Genomic DNA, 23,815 nt, shown 5'->3' on the forward strand with positions numbered 1-23,815 from the left:
CGTCACGGGTAGAGCTTTATCTTACATTTGTTTACAATTACATTTAGCACTCTAAATGTTAATTGTGTGATAAATTTTTGGTTAGCTAATCAATCAATGGATGAGCTGTAGAAGTAAGCAAAAAATGTATGATCACGAAACCCGTGGGCGGCTGAAGGTGTAGAGTTACAGCACGGCGCGGGGGCGGGCGGCGGCCGTGGGCGCAACTCGCCGCGCAGTCCGAACCCGTATTGATTGCTTGACTTTCATACTTTGCTAAATATTGTTACAATAAATAACATTTTTACGAACCGCCTTAAGAGAACCGAGACACATTTAGGTCCAACTATAAAAACACAAAGCTTTTTCTTTCGGTAATAAAACTACCTATTACGTACGTAACATGAATTACCTATCGTAATATAAATAGTACATATTATACATTATTTCAGGAAAATATAACGAACTTTAACCATAATATAGCGATATTAGCACAAAAGTATTTAAAAGAAAGAGAAAGAAATATTGTCTAAGAATGAACAAAAACTAACCACGCTTAAGTAAGTCCACAACTGCGTCATTAATGGTTAGATAATAATGAATAACACGTCACATTTAGGCAATGAAAGTATAATTAATACATTATGTACTAAGTCAATGACAAAAGTAATATTTTTCGATGTTTCATGTTATTGAAGATGTCTTCTTAGTTAGTGCCGATAAAGCCTTTTTAGACAGAGCCGACGACGATAGAAAGCTTTAGGGCTAGTCTGCAAATAATTTGGCATCAGCACATTCGTGTTATTTAATTAAGAGTTACGTTTTATATTTTAATACTTACGTGTTATTATTTTTCGTTAAACAGCTGTTCCTGATCAATGATATTCATGATCAATTAATTTAAAATGTAACAGAAGTGAAAATCATAGTATAGCTTTTCACAACTTACAACATTTTTCAGATTTGTTGTGCAGGGACAGATAGTAAAAATAACAATGTTTAAAAATTTTGAATACCTTTCGTATTAAGATTGAACGTTAAAAATCTTTAAATATATACGGAAGTACTTAATTTCATTGAGGCATAACCTAATATTTACGTTGATACGTTGAAAGCTATAGCTCTTATTACCTACTATCAATGCATTCCAAACGGATATTTCGGTCTATTTCCATGCAAACATAGTTAGTTTGGTTGTATGTGTAATAAGTAGCAATATGGATTAAAGCGCTGGTTGGTTGGAAGCCGGTGAAAGAATCCCTAGGGTTGCGGCGAATCGCGAAAATCCTTAGGCGGGACCTACAGGCTTCTAACAGCACAATCTGTACCTCTGTTCATAGCGGTGATATTTATAGTGCGCGATAACTCGGTCGGAACTAGCTCAGATATTCTCTATACATTGTAAATGGTTCTAGCTATTATTTGAGCAAGGACGAACGTGGGTGTTGACTTAACGATGCTAATTCTGTGACAACTACCCGAATGTTCGTTAGGGGCTTCTGAAAGAATTGGACGATAAAAATAAATTCAGCAAGGTCTCCAACTGCAAACTCTAACTGCGTAGAATGCGCGGCGCGCTGCGTAGTGAATGAAAATGGGATCAACAAGTAGCTAGTAAGAGTCGCCTATACCGCGCAGGCGCTACCAGGGGTATAACCAACATGGCTGCTTAAAAAGCTCGCCCTTAATTTGCAACACGGTTCTTTAATTAAAACAGAACAATAAATAAGTGGTGACAAGTGACGATCTGGAGATGATCAAAGTGAAATAACTAGGTGATCGAAGTGCAACAACCGATTTTTCTAACGATTACGGTAGTGCTGTGTGTAGGTAAGTGAAAATTTCATGAATCTTCTTAGGTAGGTATTCCGTTTTCTAATATAAGTACCACGGCCAGTTCTACTTCATTCATACTGTTTTATATGAAATCTATATCAGTGTTTTGTTATTCATTCCGCGCGAAGCTGCGCCGCCATTAACATTTTCGTTTTGTCGTTTCGACATAGAATACCTAATAAAAAGTAATCTCAACTCGACGTAGCAGGAACTGTGTAGTACGAACATATGAAAGGTTTTATCACTTACAATCACATACCTACTAAATATGCTTTAGTGAACTGATAACATAATTTAATAGTTTTAGCAAGTTGCTATATTTTGGTTTTATCTATTGACGATTTTATTATATACCATTACCTATAAATAAATACTACACTGCTGGACAAAAGCCTCCCCCAAGGATTTTCACATTTTCCGGGTTATTTTCAACGGTCTAAATTGTGATGTTTGTTTCTCGTATAGCCTGAACTTAATGCTTATTTAGGTACTTAATAGGTAGTGTTACAATAAAATGTAATATTGAATGCCACGGAACATCGAATTATCTAACTATAATAGTACCGATGTGTAAGGGTTGGGTTCACCACAGAGACTGTCGATTTATCCAAACATAAGTAGTTCTCAAATATAATATTTAGAAACTCATTAATTGACTTTAGTATGACAAACGTACTGTATACTAATTAACTGTATTTGTGTATGTTCGCTTGGGCTGATGATAATATTGTTTACGTTCGTTTAGATACCGCGCCGAGTGTTCTGCCGGCGAACCATGAGCCAGCGGGCGCGAGTGAGTGCCCGGGCGCCGGCTGCGCAGGTCACCTAGGCGATGCTGCTGCTACTGCTGCGCTCGAGCGCCTCCACGATGCCTGCGCCACTCGCTGTATACGTCATCTCTCTAGCCTTCTTTTGGATATGTGGTAAGTGTTTCATCTCATTCGTTGTTTTACGACAAACTGTCTTTTGAAAGAGATGGGAAGTTTTCGAGAAGATTTTCGGTTTTTCATAATAATCTAGTCTAGTCAAGTTTTGGAAGTGGTGGGAAATGGAGGAAATCCCGATCTAAGTTTGACCCACATTTAGCCAATTTAGATAACGAAGAAGATAAAGCAAAACAAAACTTTCCATCAGATGAGATGCAGGAAAATAGCTTTCCCCATGCAGGTGGTTAAAAAGAAATAAGATAAATTACAGTCTTGAAATCGTTAACCTCATTTGTTCCTTTTTGCAGTTTCATTAGGTGAGATAGAAGCCATGAGCTTTCCCCTTGTGGTTAAAAAAGAGGATTGCAATGTTAAATTCGTTGTTATAGCTAGTTTTTTTTCTACAGTGCTTGCGGACGACCCATTCCCGGTGGGGGCCAGCCGTCCCGCCAACAGCACGGTGGGGCCGGCGGACCCCAGGTCCGTGATGGGCCGCGTGCCGCCGTACCAGCCGCCAGCAATGGGCAACGGCCCCATCTCTATGCAGGGCCCCCCGGTGTTCCGGCCCCACAGCCCGTATACGCGAGTTGAACCGTGGAATCGTAAGTACCTCTAATATACCTATGCTACCTAGGTAATAAGTAAGTACCTACCTTCTTCCACTTATTAAACTACTTCTATCAGGCCCTAAAATTATTCTGTACCTAACAAGTCCACTAAAAAGTAAAGACAATGGACCAGAAATTATTAACTGTCTACATTTTTGGACATTAATAAAAACCTATGCTATTCAGCACTGTCACACAACTGTTTTCCTTTCTTTCTGTACATAACTTTCTTTTCTTTCCTCTAATTTTTGGACATGCATTAAGTTAAGTTTTTGTTCTCAGCTCATCCACTTTTCGAGAAACATCCCTTCGACGTAGTCGCTGAAGGAATGGACGGCAACGACGACGATGGCGGCTGCAACCAGCCTTGTCTCAGCCAACATTTTTCGTGTCAAGTGAGTCAAAGATTACGATAATGTTACGAAATAATAGATCCATTTGACGACTCTGAACGAATAAAATGAAACCATAGAAATCAAAGGAAACTCAAGGGAAACTTTCAATGATAAATATATTTATTGTGAACTTAATGCACATAACACTGTACTATCGGCAACAGTGTTAACTGCCCATTGCCGGACATGTCGTCTCGTTCTATCACAAAGACCATTTGATGAGAGCGAGAGCAAAAACGGAAAAGGATAGTTAACACTGTGGCCGTGTGTACATAAGGCGGACATATTAATGTTGTTTATGTATGTGACTCAAAATAAATTGTACGACAAGTTAGGTACATAATTAAACGCAGTAAATGTTCTGAAATAATATCCACTTTGTTACAAAACAAAGAACAACGAAAAGCGATTATGACTTCATAGGTTTTCATCGTCCTAAACTTGGGTAACGATCAACAAAAGCTGAAAGGATTTAAATGGGGAATGGTGGCGAATGAGTGGCCACAATAGCTTAATATTTTGTTGTAGATATCGTGCACGTGCATCCCTATGGAGAAGCGTTGCGACGGCGTGGCGGAGTGCGCGGAGGCCGAGGACGAGGCCGGCTGCGCGCGCTCGTGCGACGAGCACGAGAACCGCACCATCTGCCACACCACCAACGTGTGCATCGCGCTGGACTGGCTCTGTGATGGGGACAACGACTGTGGCGACTTCTCCGACGAGACTCATTGCGGTAAGAATAGATCAGGCATGTTTATGAGAGGCTGTGGCAAGTCGCAGATTCGGGTCCGGGTTCACCTGAACCCGGTGGTGGTCCCATGACTTAGGATTGCGGGTTGGGCCTTAATTTACCTCTGGACATCTAGAGATACTGATGATTTGGGGGTTGACATTGAAATATTTTGGTATACATCCGCGACTCATCAATATTTGAATGTCTTGAAACAGTGTTTCTTTAAGTAATAATTACAAATGAATAGAAATTGTCAATGTTTATTTTTCTCCAAATCTAGCACGAAGGTGAGATACCTAATATGATAAAATGTATCAAAAATCCTAAAATATGCAAATAACACAGGAGCTGAGAACTGTACCGAAGAGCAGTTCTTGTGCGGGAACGGACTGTGCATCCACAAGGACTGGGTCTGCGACGGCGACAACGACTGTCGCGACAACTCTGACGAAACCAACTGCACCAAGGGCCAGTGAGTAATAGCTCTATCCTTCTATAACTGGGATAGACTGTGGTCATATTCATCCTATAGGAGCTATTTTAGTGCACAAATGCTCTAAGCCCGCTTTTTAGTTGCACTGTTCAGAGCAGAAACATTGCACAAACAATGACTAAGTATACTTAATACAATTATTGCAATGACCTACCGCTCTCAAGTGTTTTTCTAACGAATACAACAACATAATAATCAACGGATAGATACGAGTAATGTGCCCAAACTAACGTTAATCATATCAAATCATAGCCACGTTCATCTATTGTTTGTATATTTTGTATGCTTCTTTCTTTTTACGAGTATTATTTTTGTCTTGTATGGTGTAAAGGTACAATAAAGTGTGTTCTATCTATCACAATTAAATCCAAAAGTTTTCAAACGAAATCTTCGTATCAGAAACTATTATGTTCATCATCATCATCATTTCAGCCATAGGACGTCCACTGCTGAACATAGGACTCCCCCAATGCTTTCCATGTTGATCGATTGGTAGCGGCCTGCGACCAGCGCTTCCCTGCTACCTTTATGATGTCGTCGGTCCACCTTGTGTTCTGTTCTGTTCAATGTTTTACATTTACAAGCAAAATGATAAAAATATACCACTTGACATCAACAGGTGTAGGTTTTGCAGATATTATGACGAGATCTTGTTTTATAACAAACTTTAATGTAGGTTGATAATAGAGTGGGTTGTTCTCTATAAATACGCAATTATAGTTATGTCTAAAAATACTTTCGGGTTGGCCAAGCTAGACATCTATTTTTAGTTTTATATCTCCATTCTAGCTGAATAACTAGTTGAGTAACAATTATACCATCCCTCGACTTTTCTGAAACATGTCATTTATCAGTTTTTTAATTTTCTAACTTTAAATTGGTCTAAGAATTTGGAATCTTGGAATAGAGTTGGAATTTGGACTAATGATCGGATTGTTAATTCCATTTAATCCAGCGTAGCCTGTCCTACCGCAACGTAACCGGCACATCAGTTCCACCCTGTATATCAAGGCTAACATTAATTCAAGACGACCTCCGCTTATAAATAAACATGTTGTTATCGCCCTATTCACAATGTTTATTGATTGGGTTCCTACACAATCATATAATTTGGACACAAACAAAAATAATGCTAATATTGTAAGTATTTTACTAATGGCTATAAGAGTATTGATGTCATGTCGGTATTTTGATGTTAGTTTATCTTTTTATCATTCTTGGATATACATTTTTGGCGAAAAGGTTAATTTTATTAAGCTAAATGACTGCAATTTGAATTAAAAATATTGTCAAGTAAACAAAACTATTACTATCACTAAAACATTTCAGCGTTGCATTCAATTAAGGCCAATTAAATTCACCAAACAATAATGAACTCGTATGCTCATTTGCAGTGCACCAATTAATAAAATTGGTAACGTAACCGTTGGGCTATATTTCGTGAAACTAGCGCCTCTGATGACGCTTCAAAGTACACTATACTGACTATTGTAACGATATTAGATGGTGTATCAAAGATGTAGTTAAGTATCCTTTTAAACATATTATTCTAAAAAGTTACATTGATGTTGATTCCTTACTAAACGTCACTTTAAATTAGGTTTTTTCAATGCGCGTGTTATTTTTATTAGTAATAAGTACTCATTTATACTGTATTTAAGCCACAACCCAAGTGCTAGTGGAATGACATCACTAAAGTAGCTATCTTAAAGCTGATGACGTCATCTCTGGAGTAAAAATGAGGGTTGTTGCACCGTGGGCGGCATAATAATCTATGAATTGATTCTCTATATTGGCTCTTTGGGTTTCAAAAATAGCACGCTTAGAGATCTTCGCTACGAAAACAGAATGTTAATATGCTCAAGACTTCAATTTATTCTTTTTTATGCGAGACTGAAATAATGATAGCTTTTGCAGAAGTTTGGAAGGCTTCTATAATACGAGTACAACGATTTGATTTACCTAAGGCCATCAAGTTAAATTGATTACGTAGTTAAGAATGAGGGTGGAACAACTAAGACACTTCTCGATCTAAACTGATTTTTAAAAATTAAAAATAAATACCACTGGTATAAATGTTGAGAGTTGAGTTGAGTTGAGAAATGAATTGCGATAAGTAATTCATGCATTTTCTTCAGCTAAGTCTGTATGCCAATAAACTTTTTGGTGATGGGGTTATTAACCCTCCGTGTACGAGGTGACTAAAAGTTACGTCCCGTACCAGGTGGGGTATGACACACCCCAATATACAAAGTGATAAAATTTTCATTCAACATTTTTTAGGTGGAATTTAATATTTATTATTGATTTATTTACGTATGCTAATTAGGTTTAAGAAATGCTCTGAGCTGAAAATATGTATTATAACATTTTTATCATAAAAAAACAAAAAGACACAATTTCCGTTGTTCTTGTAATTTAGGAATCAGTTTCCTATGTATAATTTTTAATTAGTGCCTTTAATTATGACAACCGTTTTTATTTAACAAAGTATAAGTATTTACTTACAATTTAAAAGTAAATTAAACAGCTTCGTACAGCGAGGGTTAATTAATGAAACAATAAAAGAACAATAGTGATCACAAATCCTGAAACTGAGAGGTGTGACGTCTCAACAATTACGACTTTTGAAGAAACAGAGTTATTTTTACGTGTTAGTTAATAATATTTTCAGGTTCATATTTTAGAAGCTAACTTAAATAGACAGCCAACTTAATGAGCCTATAATTAAATCAGACTAAAGATTTTATCGTTGTTTTATTATAGAAAGGTGAAACTTTCACGATTTCAATTACCTACATAATTTCTCAGTTTTCTTAAGTTTCTGGAGACTTACGATTTCTTTCGAATTTGTCATGGTATTTTTGGAAACAAAAACGACTTTTTGCTATTCTCGATTTCGCTAGTTTTCGTCGTCACGGGCATTATTTTTCTGTAATTGGCGTACATCGGGTTGCTTGTAATGGTCGGTAGATCAATACGATGTTGCAAGGCGGCTCGGGCGGGGTGGAGGCGGGCGGTTGCCATGGCGACGCGCCTACGCGCAGCCAGAGGGCGCCCGATATATCCCGTTCCCGTAGGCGGGCTCATTATAGAACAAAATCATCGATATGATTAACGTTGGCAATGAATGTTTATAGGTACTTTGTGCGTAATTACGCCGCCATTGGAAAGATTGGGACCGAACTAACAATTTGATGTTATTCATATAACCTAAGAAAAATAAGTTTGATAAACAACGAGTATAGATAGAACATACTTTGTTATTTCAATCCGTATTATATTAAGCTTTTACTTTCTTTTTTTTGCTAACTGTAAGTAGTTTACTTCGCAGGTGCCGTGACAACCAATTCATGTGCGCTATGGGCGAGTGCATCGCCAAGCACTGGAAGTGCGACAAGGAAGCCGACTGCCCTGACAGCTCCGATGAGGCAGATTGCCGTGGTTCGTTATCTCGTGCGTAATATAATTATTTAGCAGCACCGAATATTTAAACTTAAAATAAAAGAAAGGAGGATACCCAATCCACCTGTGTTTCAAAGTTACAGACAAGGTAAGTATACGAGATAAAAGATATCTTCTGTCTGAGCATTACCTAATCAAAAGGATTATACCTAATCACAATTGTAATTTTTATTATTTACAACATTAATAACACGAATGTCCAAATGTGAAGATACCTACACGAACTAAGTCTTTTATACGAAAATTCCATGATACTAAAATATAATGCTCTTCCATTGACAGAAGTGGACCTCCTCCGTTGTGGTGAGAGCGAGTTCCAATGCGACAACAAGAAGTGCATCCGCAAAGAGTTCCAGTGTGACGGCGACAACGACTGCGGTGACTGGACTGATGAAGACTCCTGCCCCATGATGCCGGGGAGCTGTAACGCGGGGGAGTTCAAGTATGTTCATTGATCTTTTAAGAAACCCTAAACAAGCAAACTTTTCAGTGGTAGTCTTCTAACGAGCATATGAGAAGCAGCCCTCTTCACAATATAGAACAATAACACTGTAAAAGCCTGTGCATCATCAGTCATTCATTGCAATTTGACCTCAACAATCTTTAAATTTTCTATTGTCAACAGATGTAGCGACGGCAAATGTATCCCTGAACGTTGGCGCTGCGACTCCGAAAGGGACTGCGCTGATGGGGGTGACGAGCTGAACTGCGAGCCCCATGTTATGAGGAACTGTACCGCTGAGGAGTACACTTGCACGGATCGGCGATGCATTTTGGTAAGTATCGGGAGTTTCAAATACGTACCTACCTTAAGCTACTTACCAAAAGGCTACCTATAACGTTTTGAGGTATTCTAACAATATCTTAAATTTTACAGAAAACCTGGTTATGTGATGGAGTTCGTGATTGCACCAACGGCGAAGATGAGATGAACTGCCAAGTGTTTTGCGAAGAAGACCAGTACATGTGCAAGACTCAAGAACATCTGCTCAGCAACGCTTTTAGAAACTGCGTAAATAGAAAGCATGTATGTGACGGCATGAAGGATTGCCCACGGGGCGATGATGAGGAGAAATGTCCAACGAAAAGGAAGTGTACCCAAGATGACAAATGCGAAAGGGATTGCATTACTACGTTCGATGGTCTACTGGCCTGCGCTTGTCCTTTAGGATTCCTGTTAGCTGATGATGGTTATAGGTAAGCATTAAGCATCCAAAAAAAGCTTATTATAAATCATCTTAGTAGTGTTTAAAAAACCGTTATCTTGCAGTTGCCGTGATATCGACGAGTGCATGTACGAGCAAGATCCAGTGTGCTCGCAAACATGCTCCAATACTGTAGGCAGTTTCCAATGTGGCTGTATGACGGGCTATATATTACGACCTGATGGACGATCCTGCAAGCCTACTGGGGAATCCCCTTCGTTGCTGTTCTCTAACCGTATAGGAATACGACAGGTTTGTTTTTCACCACTGAAAAATAACCATCTTATTTCTGAACTTACTGCATTGATACGAGTATAATTTGATAATGTTTTGTAGGTGTGGTTGACTGGCGATAACTACATGTCGGTGGTCAAAGGTCTACATAATGCAGTTGCTCTTGATTACCACTACGAGAAAAAGCTAATATTCTGGTCAGAAAACAACTTGAGGGTTATTCGCGTAGCTGACGCTAATGGTACTATGAAAGGTAATTATCACATGTTCAGCTGAAATAAATCAAGGACTTATTTTAATTTTGGCGCATCTACATATCGACCAAAAATTCATGATAATTTCATTGTTTTTCCAGATGTCATAAAATGGGGCTTAGAAACGCCTGGTGGTGTTGCCGTCGACTGGATACACGATTTGCTCTTTTGGACCGATTCTGGCACTAGGCGGGTGGAGGTAGCAACTCTGAATGGTACTCAAAGAGCTGTGCTTGCAGCCAATGACTTGGACAAGCCTCGAGCTATTGCTGTCCATCCAGGAGACGCTTTAGTATTTTGGACCGATTGGGGTAAAATTTCAAACAAATCTGATTATATTTTTGGAGCAATTGTGAATCATCTTTTTATATCCAATAATCTACTTATATATTTTTATTTCTATAAATAGGTCCCAACCCAAAAATAGAGCGAGCAGATATGGATGGAAGTCGTCGGAAGAGCGTCATAGTAAACAGGATATTTTGGCCCAACGGCCTAACGATAGATTACACTGAGTCAAAGATTTACTGGGCTGATGCTAAGCATCATGTTATTGAAAGAGCTACTTTCGACGGGCGAGACAGAAAAAGGGTACGCAAAATTTTCAGACAAGATTTTAATACTTATCAATCAATCAAATCAATCAAATTTCTGTTTATGTTCTTATTGTGGAGTTCTGCATAACATTAATTTGATTTTTTTTACAGATTACTAACAAAGGTCTACCTCATCCATTTGCAATAACGCTATTCGAAGATGCCATTTACTGGACTGATTGGCATACTAAAAGCATATCAACTATTAATAAGGAGACGGGAATGGGTATCCAAACTGTGCATGCCGGCCTAAATGTTCCTATGGATATACACAGGTAAATACATCACAGAACTACAGTTTTATTAAAGTTAGGTGGCTGGAACATTCATAATTACGTAACACCGTATTTTGCTTGTAGTTATCACCCCCTGAGGCAGCTAAAGACCTATAAGAACCGCTGCGGCCCTAACAATGGTGGTTGTTCTCACCTTTGCCTTCCAAACAGCAACGATCGGACCTGCCGTTGTCCGGTCGGATTTAATCTAAACCCTGATGGGTAAGTTACATAATTTGAAGAAACATTTGGTAAGACATGATGGTGACGTAAATTGATAATTTATTTTATTTTATTTCAGTCGAACATGTGAAGAAACACCAGAAAAATTATTACTTTATGCACGACGAAAGGACATAAGACTGAAACAATTAAATCCGAGAAAACAAACTGACTCTTTGGACATGGTAAGTTATTGGAACAAGACGGTTTATTTTGATACTACATACGTAATATATTTCAGTTTAAATAGTTCTATTAATTACATGCGAAACATCATAATAATGTAAATCTAAATAATATTGGCCTATCAGGTAATTCCCGTGGACAACATAAAGTCAGCAGTGGCATTGGATTGGGATCATAACACTAATTCAATATTTTGGACGGACGTGGAGAAGGACACTATCAACCGCGCCTATTTGAATGGATCCCACCAGACTGTGATAGTCGGCTCCAACCTGAGTAAGTTTTTCTTACAGTTAACATAACACAGTATAAAAAAAACAAGACATCAATTCGTTTTTTTTATGAATTTCAGTATCACCGGCCGGTCTTGCCTATGATTGGATAACTGATAAAATATACTGGACCGATGCCGGCACTAACAGGATTGAGGCAGCAAATTCCAATGGATCCATGAGAGCCTTGCTTGCATGGGAGAACATAGACAAACCTAGAGATATTGTAGTCGACCCTAAAGGTATTAAACTAGCGCCAACTCAACAGTAGATACTTATGGTAAATTGATAAGATAAACTAATATTGAAGTTAATTTTCCAGGTGGAGTCATGTATTGGTCCGACTGGGGAACTACACCATGTATTGAACGTGCAGACATGGATGGAGGGAACCGTCAAAAGTTGATATTTGGGGAGATGACGTGGCCTAATGGACTAGCTTTAGATCTTGGAAGCAACCGCATCTATTGGACGGACGGGGGCAACCGCACTATTGAATATGCGAATCTTGATGGTACTGGAAGGACCATTTTGATTGGTAAGTGAATTAACATAAACGATACAAAAGTGTTAGTCATTTTAGATACACAGTGGTTACAGCTGTCTTATTTTCATTCTAGGTCAACATTTGCCTCATCCGTTTGGCTTGGACTTACATGGTGACGAAGTTTTTTGGACAGACTGGGATACACAGTCGATCCAGGCTGCTAACAAATATACCGGCAAAAACAGGCGAACTTTAGGTTCGGGAGTTGCAGGTCTGATGGATGTACGAGTCTTCCACAAGGACAGGATTGAAGGAGTCAACAGGTAACTTTTTAAATCTAATGTTACATTACAGTATTTGCGATTTAAATGAAGCAAAATTTCCCAGTAGCCTAATCATTCATACTTTAAAGGCCTTTGGGTTATATGAATTTGGGATATTGGCAATAGCAGGGCAAATAAAGAAGAAAAGTTTTGATAATGGCAACTAACACTATTGAAATTATAAAAATTAATTTACTTTTTACAGATGCGGTAAAAACAATGGTGGATGTTCACATCTCTGTCTCTTAAAACCAGGAGGTTACACTTGCGCCTGCCCGATTGGAATCAAACTCACTGTAAGCTTTGCATCATATACTACTAAGATACAAACAAATAACTGTTGCGAATATGCTGAAAATATTAACTTATCTAAATTAATATATTTTTTATTTGCAGGGGAATGGAAAAACTTGTTTAAACGGACCTGTAAACTACTTAATTTTTGCTCACCGTGTGGACATTCGTATTGTGTCCTTAGATGTGCCGTATTTGGTTGATGTTGTTCTTCCGCTACCACCATTAAAGAATGCACTTGGAGTGGATGTGGATCAACGAACCGGTATGTCGACCATTTAATTTTTCTAGTTAAAGAGCTACTTTTTATCATTATTTGAAACAGGAATTAATACATTATAACGCTTTTTCAGGCCTCGTTTATTGGACTGATACTGGAGAAAGAATGATCAAGCGGGCTCATAGAGAAGGCTACAACAATGAGACCGTAGTAGGGAAAGGTCTTCATACAGTGGACGGCATTGTCATTGACTCGGCTGGACGCAAGGTTCGTCGTATTGCTCGTTACATTATTTATTCGTTATTTAAATTGTGATTAGTGCTGTATTGTAAACGAAACGTTGAATAGTGCGCTACATTTATCAATTTTCTCTACAGATCTATTGGACTGACGGTGGCCGTAACAGCATCGAGGTAGCAGAGTTAAACGGCAACAATAGGAAGCTTCTGATATGGACCGGTCTAGGTAACTTTGGACGTTTTGTTTAAAAATGTTAAACTGAGAAAGATAAATTGAATAGTCTACATATGAATTTTTGCATTTTACAGACTCACCTAGGGCTATAGCGTTACACTATGAGGAGGGCTTCATGTTTTGGTCTGATTGGGGACAATCAGCCAAAATTGAAAGAGCTGACATGGATGGGAAAAACCGGTAAGATTTAAACATTATTCGTAAATACTTCTCATCTTATGTAGACTTTAGACTTCATAGACCAACACAGGTATTTGTTCAATTCTAATTAATCTATGTTGCAATGAATAAACTTCTTTTTTAGACGCATCATCGTCGATAATAACATCAAATGGCCCAACGGCTTAGCCATTGACAACATTGAAGGTCGCCTCTACTGGAACGATGCTAAAATCCTAACGATAGAGAGCTCCGACTTCGAAGGCAACGACAGACGCGTAATCTTGAGCAAAGTACCCTATCCTTACGGCATTGTTATTGTTGGACAACACATTTACTGGACTGATTGGAAGACTAAAGCTCTACATAGAGCCGATAAAGCGAATGCCAAAGATGGAATTATCATAAGAGAGAATCTAGAGGGCCTGATGGATATACGAGCTATTCAGGTAAGTTTCGTGCAAAATAATGACGCACATGGGTTTTGTCATGTTTGTGTATAATTACTTTAACATGTCTTTTTATGATACAGGGAGAACGAGTGCTAAATGATGCTTGTGGCACAAACAATGGAGGATGCTCCCATCTGTGTCTTCGATCACCCAAAGGATTCTCGTGTGCTTGTCCCACGGGTTTATTATTCGAAAATCAAACGGACCCCAATCCAAAGAAATGTAGGCAATATCCCGAAAACTACCTGTTCTTTGCTACAAGAGGAAGTCTTGCAATGATCTCGCTAGATACGCCGGAGCATTGGGATGTCAATCTGCCAATAAAGGAAGCTGATAATACCATCGCTGTTGATTTCCACTGGGAATACAAATTACTGTTCTACACCGATATCAACAGGAATTGCGTTAGGTTGGTCAACTTTATTTATTTCTAGAATCTTTGTACACTAGTTAGGTATAGTATTAATTGAAGTTAACTTATTTTATTCCATTAATAATAATTTAATGTTTTCAGCACCATCGATATGCATGACATGAGCCGAAGTAAGATTATAGTTAAAGGCAGGCTCAATACACCCAACGGCTTGAGCGTTGATTGGATTGCCAACAACCTTTACTGGTCTGACAATAATTATAAGGTATTTTCATTTAAAAATTCAACTTTTGACTATAAACTTTTTTGAAACCACAAAGACTTACCTAAACTTATAATAAACTTTGAATTATGTTATAATTTCATAGGTTATTGAAGTGGCAAGGTTGGATGGATCATCACGGAAAACTTTAATTACTGGGCTCAAGGAACCTCGGGCACTAGCTTTGTTCCCAGCTAAGGGGTAAGTTATACGAGTACAAAAGTACAGTTATCCTGTTATCTATGACTTACGTGAATTAAAATACAATTTTTTAAACAGATATCTTTACTGGAGCGACTGGGGAGAGACTCCTAGCATTGAAAGGGCATATCTAGATGGAAGTCAGAGAAAGATTATTATCAACCAAGATCTAGGATTTCCAAACGGCATTACGATAGATTACAAGGAGCGGAGATTATACTGGACTGATGCTTTAAAAGATAGGATTGACACTTCTGACCTGAACGGCAACCATAGGGTGCAGTTAGTTCCTGAAGCGAAAAATGCATTTGGGATGACTCAGGTATGACAGAAATTGTTTGTTGTCTTTAGACTGTCTATAAAAATATTTGCTTGAATATTTCTAATCAATATCGATTATTTCCAGTTTAACGACTACATTTACTGGACGGATTGGTTCAAAAAATCAGTAATGAGAGCCGACAAGAGGACAGGCAAAAACGTGACAGTGATAAGACAAGATTTGGATATGACCATGGAGATCAGAGCGGTGTCGGCTGAGAGGCAGCATGGATGGAACCCTTGCAAGGAAGACAACGGCGGCTGCTCGCATCTATGCTTGTTTAGAGCTCACGACTACATCTGTGCTTGTCCAGATGAAGCCGACTCGAAGCCTTGCTCTACAGGTAAAGATTACAAGTCCTTACGTAATTTGTCATGCATTGAAATATTTGTCCATGTCTTCAAGCCTTTTTGAATGTGCTGTCCACTGTACCTATGTTTATAAAGTTACATTAAGTTATTATATTGCAGTGCCCAAGTCGCGGATCGAAGGTCAGATGCCTGCGCACTACCCTCCGTATTACGACTACCGGGACATTGACTCCGAAGATACGTTCTTCATGCCACCTACAGTGGTGCCAGAGACCAGCGTCAGCGCGATTCTGATCGTGGTCGCAATCCTGATCTGTATCATCATCGCCGTGGTTATTATCGCGTTTGTTTGCGGTAAGTAGAAAGCGATGTTATTTGACATCTTTTAAGATTCTTATAATCACTATTTCTTACATCTGATTCGGAAAACAAAAGAAAGATCTTTCCGATACCTCTTATCTTTTCCGATCGTAACTGTTTGGTTGAAAACATAATGCCTATAGATACAAAAAAAGGACAGCAAAAAATAGGAATCAGGCTCTGGCTGAATGGTGTTTTCAGTCATGATTGCAATGCTAATTTACCTAGTATACCTTCCAGTGAAGATCAACAAAGAGCGAGGAGAGGAGCTGAAGGAGACCTACCGCGAGTCGGCCGGCCACATCTCGTTCCACAACCCGAACTATAACTGCGCGACCGGTAGCAGCTCCGCTTCTGGCTCCGGCGAGCCACTGGAGCGCAGGTCCAACCGGTTCCAAGGAATATTCAAATACGACAAAAGTCAGGTAAGAATTATAATAAACCTATTTCAATGAGGATTTTCGCGAATGAAAAATCCGCCAGATGGCAATACGTAGACGCAAGGTCCAAATGCGGCATGATTGGTGGATTTTGACATATTTGTCAATGTCATGTCAAAAATAACCAATCATGCAGTATTTGGACCTCCCGTCTACGTATTGCCATCTGGCGGATTTTTCAATCGCGAAAACCCTCATTGAGTAGACCTTCTGGAATACTTGGTGCAGTTTCAAGATGACTGCCAAGCCAAGATATGGGCAGGAAAGAGACACTTCTCTCTATTTAATGACTGACTGTTGAGTCTGTAACACTGTTATTTAGTCGACAGAGGCCCAAAATTGTAAAATTACCAAATGAAATGACTAAGCTTTAATAGCTTTAGATACTTATACAAATTGCTGCTAGCGAAGTCTTTAGTTGGGATAACAACTTTGTTGGCATAAAATGAAGTTTGACGTAAGCCTCTTTTTCCCTGTGAATAAAAGAATCTCCTGGACTAAGGACATGAAACTAACCAATAAATCTCTATCTCTAGGAGCGCGTAACCAACGTCTACATCCCTGAAGGCACGAGCCTGCTGCCTGCTCCTCCACCACCGCCGCACCGGCAGCCGCCGCGCCCGTCCACACACGACGACTTCGAACCGGTCACACTGCACCCGTTCGCATGAGACGAGCTCAATACGAAGCTCGACATTGAGTTGGCAGAGGCTTTCCGAGGGTTCTCGATGTAAACCCTCGACGACCGATTGCGTAAACGCGACCGTTTGCACTAACTCCATCTTTCAAAAGTAGTAATTCATCTAATTTGTGTTTAAAGTCCAGTACTCAATTGATTTGTTAAACTATTGTTGTTAAACGATTGATTGATAAACTGATTCACGATAACTTTAAACAGCTGTAGTTGGTGAACATTGCCCTAAATATTAAAAATGTCTTTATTATGAGACCACGGGTAAAATTAAGAACATTTTTTGACATAGATCATACTACATAGATTTACATGTGAAAACGGTCGCTTCACGTAATGATACTACGGTTTTCCTAATGGTTCCTATAATTGGAAATGCTAATGCCCTGATGTTCAACTGTATGATTGATCAGTTCATAATAACATGATTAAAAAAAAGGAAAATGAATTATAACTTTGCGGCGAGTCACGAGTTTGTAGTGTGTAGGAACCATTACTAAACATTCTGCAACTCATATCGAGATTCGTAATGATTTGTCTGCAATCACCAACCAAACGATTTCGCTACAAAATGCTCAAGCTAACGAAAACTGAGCTCACCACGCAAGCTCAATAGGTGTGGCTCTACTGTGACACTAAATACTAATTTAAAAATAGTTATCTACCTTTATAGGTAACCACATGACTTGACTAATCAACAGGACGTAACTTGGCTTTTCTCTCAACCTACGAAATTATAAGTGCTACGAATCGTGTAATCGTCTACGAGATTTCGTAGCTGCGTAGCCTACGACTCCGCATTTACGGAGGCTACGAAACTCAACATTCGTTGGTGTCATCAAAAGGCTTTATGTGCAAATATTTTTATCGAATTTCTGCACACGAGAAACTAATTGCAATTGCGATTGTATTTACCTAGGTATTTGTCCGTGAAAAAAGTTTTAAGTACTTTAAAAGACAATTTAAATCAAGACAGGTATTTAAACAAAGGTTTAACCGATGCGTAAAACTGTTTTCATATTTATTATTTAAGATACATACAAAAACCTAAAATCTATTTGTAAACCGCATTATTATAGATACAGTGACGTTGAAGTCATTTATAATAATTTAATTGATATTATTTATCATGTAGCTTAGCATTTAATGAATTGAATGGTATTATTTCGTGATAAATGGAAATGTTATCGATATGTACTAATCGATTATATCGAGTGTACTATTCGATGAAGTCTCGTTTGAAGTATACGAGGAAACAATCGCCGTCTGAATGCGGCCTATCAATGAAACGAGGACGATGACGGGACTTCAGTTTGCTTTCATTGTGTTTCTCCTTGGGATCGATCTATTATAAAATCGTCAATTTCAGATTTGGAAATGTCCAAAAGGATACGTAGATATTTTAAGATCACATTGTTAGTAAATAAATGAATACAATTTATTCTCTTGTGGATGGATCGTTTCAATATGTCTATGATTTGGAGTTACTGTACGTAGAATAACAAGTATTAAGAACTAGCTCGTAATAAGATGTTAGACATTATTCATTTAAATTTTCAAGTGCGTTTCTCTACAGTTAATTTCATAATAAATAATTACATACCACATCTTATAACAATAACATATGTTTTATTATAAATAAGACATATTATAATACTACAGTATAATACCGAAATGGTTACCTATTGTTATAGTTTATAGAAATAGATAAATACGTTTAGAAATTATAGGAAATTAAAGAAAACATCTTGTGTGTAAATAGATGTCTACAAGCAAATAATGTACTTACTCCATATTCGTTGTATCTCATTCCATAAATAATACTAATAAAAAGAATTAGTGGTAAGAACTCAAATTTTATAACTACGGTGGCATGCTAAATGGTAGTAACTCGATTTTAATTTAGTTATATCTTTTGTATTTGCAGATGTCATAAAATGACTATCTCATTTTCGGACATTGTTAGACAATGCAACTTTAGCATGATACCGCAGTACAAAAAAATAAAAATTATCAAAAACATTGAGCGTGTGTTTGTATATGAGAGGAAGGATATGTGTAAAACGATATATACATGATATTTATTATTTTTGTACACCATTTGTGCTGGACGCACGCCTCGCCGCGGCTCACGGGAGGCGTCGCCGCAGCTCAAATTTAATTATGTAATATATAGATTTTTATAGACGTACTGAAGTTTGGGATCGTTTTGTGACCACGCAAATATTTCGAGGAATACCCTGTGGTGAAATCCCAAACTTCATATAATACTCATTTTTCGAAAGCTCGAACTATGGAGGAATCAGGAAAACGAAAGACTTTTAAGTTAATTTAATTTTTATATCTTTAAATTGCCAAATTTAATTTCGGTATAAATAATAACGAATTCACTTTTAGAAGTAATTCACCAGGATTATTATGGTGACAATAAAATATCAATGTAAATAGTTAGTTTTAATTATGACGTTTTTTGTCAAACAAATGATATTGCATTGTAAATAATAGTTTATTTATAAAGGGCATTCCTTGAACGGCACATGTTTTGAAACCAGTCTTACTTTCTTTGATATAACGGCGGCATTTAATGTTTACCATTGTTATCTGTTATTGCAAATAATTCTTTAAGAACTCTACCAGACAGAAAAAATATATTAAATTCGCCTTACATTAACATACTTATATAAAATAAGGACAGGGGTTAAAATATGTGCTTTTAAAGGGACACTCGTTACGTGATGCGTTTAAAGGACATCATCCACGTTTCATATATTTTTGGTCCAAAATCAAAAGTGCCGGCCAACAAAAAAAAGTGCTGTATTCTGACAGAATACGTCTGCCTTAGCATTTGTTACTATGGCACCAAAGCCGTAGCTCCACTGTGCGTCGAGTATTTGAGATCTAAAAGTCATCGATTATTCATACATTTTTTGTTCAAAATCAAAAGTGTCGGCCAATAAAAAAAAAAGTGCTGTGTTCAGACAGAATACGTCCGCCTTAGCATTTGTTACTATGGCACCAAAGCTGTAGCACCACTATGCGTCGAGTATTTGAGATCTAAAATTCATCGACGATTCATACATTTTTTGTTCAAAATCAAAAGTGTCGGCCAATAACAAAAAGTGCTGTCTTCTGACAGAATACGTCCGCCTTAGCATTTGTTACTATGGCACCAAAGCTGTAGCACCACTGTGTGTCGAGTATTTGAGATCTAAAATTCATCGACGATTCATACATTTTTTGTTCAAAATCAAAAATGTCGGCCACTAAAAAAAAAAGTGCTGTATTCTGACAGAATACGTCCGCCTTAGTATTTGTTACTATGACACCAAAGCTGTAGCACCACTGTGCATCGTAGTATTTGAGATCAAAGTCAGTCGTTTCATATATTTTTAGAGCTCAAATACTACGATGCACAGTGGTGCTACAGCTTTGGTGCCATAGTAATAAATGCTAAGGCGGACGTATTCTATCAGAATACAGCACTTTTATTTTTTGGCCGGCACTTTTGATTTTGGACCAAAATGGATGATGTCCTTTATTTATTTCATTTCGACTGTTGCACCTACCTGCCTATGCGTAGGGACGCCACTAACATGCATTTCATATCAGAATTCTTTAGTAAATTAACTAGATTTAAAAATAACGCTTGAATTTACTATCAAAGCCTACATTGTTTCTGACGTCTACCGTTAAGAATAATTATTAGAGTAATGGAATGAACACCTTGTTTGTTGAACTTTGAATTTTTTGTTTATTTGTGAATTAATAACGTCTCAAACACGAATTGGACGTGCATAACGTTTCACAGGGTGTTTTAATCTAAGGTAGAGTTAGGACGGGAGTCAACGGTGTAACCGGTCACAATGCAAATTATTATTTGTTGAACTCATAAACTTTTTATGTAAAGTATTATTGATTTTATATTATGAATTGAATTATTTTCTACTGAAGCAAAACGAAAGTTCCTTTTAACAGATCGATGAAATAAAGCATTATGACTATAAACCAATGTTATATTTAATTTACTCTGAAATCTTTATTACATCATAATAAGATGCATAATATTTTATCTTAACGTTTCTATACATTGGAAAGATTACCTATTTATATTTTAATTAACTGTAAATCTTCAAAGAAAAACGTATGTTTATCATTTACGTGTATAACTTTGTGAACTCAAAAATAATCCGCCCCATTTCTCGATATTAGAAACACAATATCGTAATGTGACAATTCAGATGCGTTACGTTAAATACTTTCAATCCTCTTTCATTAAATTTACTTAAATACATTAAAGAACAAAATTGAAGAGGTTTGAAAGAATAGTGAAGTATTTCATATGACTTTTTATATTAGTTTTAAGACATATTTTATGTAAATTGTTTTGTTAATAGCTTATAAGGGAAGAAAAGTTAAAGTATGAGAGTGCTGTGATACCAGATGCTTTGAGAGTTAGTCGATCACCGGTGATGACGATGTCGGGCAGTATGTGAATATGTTAGTGCCACGTTTCCCGCGGTTGTGTGCGCACACACTCAGCTGATGCACAAGAGGCACGCACAAAGCGTAATAATAATCATCCACTTTTATTAATATACTTTTTTTCATATTTTTTCCACAATGAGAAATTCTAAATTTAAAATATATATTGTGCCAAATGTGAAAATCAGTATTAATTTAATTACTTTGGATATTAAATTATAGTGGAAAATTAGATAATGAATTAAACAGCTTTTACACCTTCTTGCCTCCATTTAGGTGTTAAAGCTGTTGTCCGATTTATTATTGTACTGAAAATTTAAATAGAAATTATTCAAATAACATAAGTCTTTTATTTATACCCCTTTTTTGACGTGCTAGACAGTTAAAACTATGACGAATGAAGAGATGATTATAAGATCCGTAAGCTAGTCTGCAACCTATCACATAAAAAAAGATAAAAATGATTTGGAATGTCCTATTGATTACACATCAGATCGCAAGGTTCAAACAATATCGAGTTATTCGTTTAAGTTTTCGATTATTAGATGGAAAGATCCAAGAGCAAAACTTATGCTTGAGTTGAACGAGTCATTGTTTTTTCTTTTTCAATTGCTTTATGTTATGTGATACTTACTTAAATAGTTATTTAGGAAAGGCTAAGTTAATAAAATACGTAACATATATCACTTCATTTTTATTACATATACCTACATACATAATGATGCTTAACCGTAGTCAACAATCGCATAATATTATATAACACTTTGTAGATAGTTCCAAAGACACCGAATATAAAATAAAATGCCTTATAACGATACATAGTAATAGGTACATAGGTACGTACATAATCTTTGCTTTTAAATAGTTATGACCGACATAATATACTAATAATAAACATTTAGTAAAGAGTAGAAAATAATTTCTTTTGTAAAAGTTTTTGTAATCACTTGGGATTAACAGCTTATTTGTGCTTAAGCTATACGAGTATTCTTGGGTGGGAAATTAAAATACTATGCTATTTAGTCACTATATTGACAATGATAATTTTCAGTGGTTTATTTGCAATCGTATTTTTAATACTTGCGTAATACTTATTTCTACATTGTCTTATTTACGAGATTTCGAAGTCCATTTGACAAATCATACAGGATGTAAAGGACAAAAACTTGTCAGTAAGTTCGGTCGATACTTCTGATTTGAAAATTATTATTTAGTTTGTTTTCTGGAATTTTGAAATGTATTCTTATTTCCTATCTTTGTAGTTTCTAAAAGTAGTATATTAAAATGAGTGGTACACTTAGTAATCGTTGTTGAATTAAAATTAAGTAGAAAGCTTTTGAAATAATTCAAGTATCGAGTTCAGAGATGTGATCCAAGCGTACTGGTTAAGTTTTTGCCAACCTGTCCCATACACCCCGTATTTATAATTTAGGTCCGACACATTTTATTGAAACGTCAATAAAAATAAACTTTAAAGTCAGTGCAGTAACGTAACAAATGCATAGTGCACCATTTATAGCACAGCCGAACAACACGAACACAATACTAAAATAACGTCACATAATTCTAAGTCACATTTAACTACATAAACATGTAGTATTAGATAAATTAAAATAAATTAATATCTACTATTTCCAATAACTTCACATTATACTAGCAGATCTTTGTGAAGGTTGAAAATGATTATAATCATTAATATAGTTCATAGTCAATAGAGATTTGCAACTACAAATAGCGCATTTGTACAACAAGAATTTCCTTAATTACCACCAGTTGCCTAACCTGGTGATTGCAAATTAATGGGATAATCCTTCTGCTCCAGCACTCGCAAGTTAGCGCCACTGTCTCAGTCACAAGCAACTGACAGAATCTTAAGGTGAGTATAGACTAGAGCATTTACTTGTATCAGAACATCGAGCATTCGCCATTTTGAAATTTACTCGAACGCTCTTCGAACACGACGCTCGATGTTTTGTTACAGCCTTTTAAAAACCAACGAGCATATTAGTATAACATTTCGTCGAGCTTTTGCAAGAGCACCTATGATGATCTCATATTCTATATTATATTTTTATATAGAAATGCTTAGGCTAACTGAGCTTTTGCCTGTATTGTACCATTCGTAAGAACGTTACATTATATGGAAATGTTGCAGTCTATACTCACCTTTACTCGCTAGTAGCGCAAACTGGTGAGCGTAATTATGGAAAACCCATTGATTCGAGTTATAACATCATACCTACTCGTCAATTATTTTGCACTGACTGTGTAAATTATATTATAAG

The 23,815-nt window shown here is 37.0% G+C and overlaps 2 protein-coding genes across 2 annotated transcripts in view; one reads left to right on the forward strand and one right to left on the reverse strand.

Annotated features, from left to right (window-relative positions):
- The window catches only part of LOC135073326 (sorting nexin-25), a 60,982-nt gene that overhangs the window by 16,512 nt on the left and 20,655 nt on the right, over nucleotides 1-23,815 (reverse strand). The window lies entirely within an intron of this gene.
- Nucleotides 2,684-19,788, forward strand: LOC135073446 (low-density lipoprotein receptor-related protein 4). The gene is made up of 34 exons (XM_063967628.1): nucleotides 2,684-2,738; nucleotides 3,149-3,343; nucleotides 3,632-3,744; nucleotides 4,273-4,477; nucleotides 4,823-4,949; nucleotides 8,305-8,414; nucleotides 8,718-8,877; nucleotides 9,061-9,211; nucleotides 9,313-9,632; nucleotides 9,706-9,892; nucleotides 9,977-10,127; nucleotides 10,230-10,439; nucleotides 10,538-10,719; nucleotides 10,836-10,999; nucleotides 11,084-11,221; nucleotides 11,301-11,406; nucleotides 11,533-11,683; nucleotides 11,760-11,921; nucleotides 12,002-12,217; nucleotides 12,300-12,489; nucleotides 12,695-12,785; nucleotides 12,886-13,048; nucleotides 13,137-13,270; nucleotides 13,381-13,468; nucleotides 13,552-13,657; nucleotides 13,782-14,085; nucleotides 14,169-14,497; nucleotides 14,603-14,726; nucleotides 14,830-14,924; nucleotides 15,003-15,246; nucleotides 15,331-15,589; nucleotides 15,717-15,911; nucleotides 16,158-16,342; nucleotides 16,894-19,788. Exons 1-34 carry the CDS (start codon nucleotides 2,684-2,686, stop codon nucleotides 17,026-17,028), a joined length of 5,745 nt encoding a protein of 1,914 aa, XP_063823698.1. The 3' UTR covers nucleotides 17,029-19,788.

This window comes from Ostrinia nubilalis, chromosome 7 (genome assembly GCF_963855985.1).
Source record: "Ostrinia nubilalis chromosome 7, ilOstNubi1.1, whole genome shotgun sequence".
Classification (NCBI taxonomy): Eukaryota; Metazoa; Arthropoda; class Insecta; order Lepidoptera; family Crambidae; genus Ostrinia; species Ostrinia nubilalis.